General features: G+C 42.4%; 1 protein-coding gene across 1 annotated transcript in view; it reads left to right on the top strand.

Annotated features, from left to right (window-relative positions):
• Positions 1-315: 315 nt before the first annotated feature.
• The window catches only part of SARC_08889 (hypothetical protein), a gene marked incomplete at both ends in the record, with an annotated part of 3,597 nt that continues 2,035 nt past the window's right edge, over positions 316-1,877 (top strand). The window contains 2 exons of the mRNA XM_014297115.1: positions 316-512; positions 896-1,208. Coding sequence (XP_014152590.1) covers positions 316-512; positions 896-1,208 — 510 coding nt within the window. The remainder of the gene's footprint in view (positions 513-895; positions 1,209-1,877) is intronic.

The following is a 1,877-nucleotide window of genomic DNA, read 5'->3' as shown; positions in this document are numbered from 1 at the left end:
CCATCTATTTTTAGCTTGAAAGTGTCTTATCTTAATATCTATTGATCGGGCCACAAAACTAGTAGGCGATTATCTTCTGTAACCTAGTTGTTGACCCTTTTTTATCACCGCTATGACGGTGGGGTTTCATACAATATCCAACCCTCGTCCATTAGAGGCAGCCATAATAGGATGTGCACCAGATATACATCTGTGTGCACTTTCGGGTGGGATAGTACTGCCTGAGTGCCCGATATACAATACAAGTATCCCGTATATTATAAATAAATATACGTACGCGCATATTAAACGTATTTATTTCTTTTTGCTTTTTTAATGCAGGCCCAACACATCCTGACCACAGCCGTTAAACGGGGTGTGCGGGCGTCTCTGCCTCCTGCGTTTTTGGTCACGTCTCTGGATGGAATTCCTAAGCTGGATGCGAAAACGGGAAAGACAAACACCAACGGCATCTTCCAATGGACGTCACCATGGACAAATAAAGAGAAGCTCACCACCCTTCTGTTTCCCAGGTATTATTCTATACATGTGCTTATGACTATGTGTTTGTGAGTGTATACGTATGCATGTGTGAATTTATGTATGATTTATGTGTATGTGTGAATTTATTTATGATTTATATGTGTGTATGTGTGAATTTATCCCATGTATGTATGTATATATATATGAGTGTGTGACCCCATGTCGAAGAATGCATTGTTGATGACTTACATTCTACCTAATTATCGGCCAATTGCATTTCCATTATATTTGTCTTTACTTAAATTGCCGCTGTAGCTACACTTGAGAAGGATATCCGCATGTGTGTATCCACCTTTCCCGTACCATTATAAAGGCAACTCATCGTATTCATGTAGGTAAATTTTTCCGTACCTCCCCCCGCTTCTACAAATAGATTCATAGCCCTGGCCAAAGCCGCAGTGCAGACTCTGCGGTCACAGCTGATGACGTCCCACGCACACACCCAAAGCGACGCTGAGCGGAACATCCTCATCCGTTTAGTCTCCGTATTTGAGCCTAATCTGAACGAGTATGATGCACTGATCACACTCAACCCCACCACTATCACGCGTGCTAACGAGGCCGTTGCCGTGAGTGTGGGGGCCAGTGCTAAGGCGAGTGCTGAGGTGGGGGTGGAGAGTGGGAAGAAGAGCAGGAAAAGGAAGTACAAGAACCTGCAACCGCTGCAGGCCACAGGGCCCGAGAGCGTATATAGTAGTGGTAAGCGTGTAGTTCTGATATATGTATATGTGTATGTGTATGTGTGTTCTATGGTATATCTGTAGGTACATATACGTGATGGTGGCCACTGAGTGTGAGTTTGAGTGCAGAGACGTGTGTGTAAATGAATATTTCTGCACATAACTGGTTGTTGTAGATGGTCGTGCTGTCGTTGTTCTAGTGGTTTTGTCGTGAAAGTGAATGCATATACGAGTGTACAGTAGAGAATTGAGGCCGGGGGGTAAAGCAGAGCAGGAGGACGGAACGACGTCCAAGAGTTGGCAATCGCTGCAGGCGAAAGGGCAAGAAAATTTGTATAGCAGCGGCACAGCCTTGTTTACATGTTTACATGTTTGTACATATGTGTATATCCATGTGTTTATGCATATGTGTATATATACATTTGTTTATGTACTTGTATTCTTACTTTTATTTGCGCTTATAAGGTACACATATGTGGTGCGGATGTATGTGTTCACACCCATAGGACTCTTTATGAATTCATTATCCTTCACGGATGATGAATATAAGACAATGGTGATATAGACCAGTACGCAAATAGGCCTTTTCGTATCTCAACACCACGTGTCAGGCGTATCTTGTCATATAAATATATATATATATATATATATATATATACTTACCGTTGTGTAGTT

This window comes from Sphaeroforma arctica (genome assembly GCF_001186125.1).
Source record: "Sphaeroforma arctica JP610 unplaced genomic scaffold supercont1.845, whole genome shotgun sequence".
Classification (NCBI taxonomy): domain Eukaryota; class Ichthyosporea; order Ichthyophonida; genus Sphaeroforma; species Sphaeroforma arctica.
This window is presented reverse-complemented; position numbering and strand designations above follow the sequence as displayed.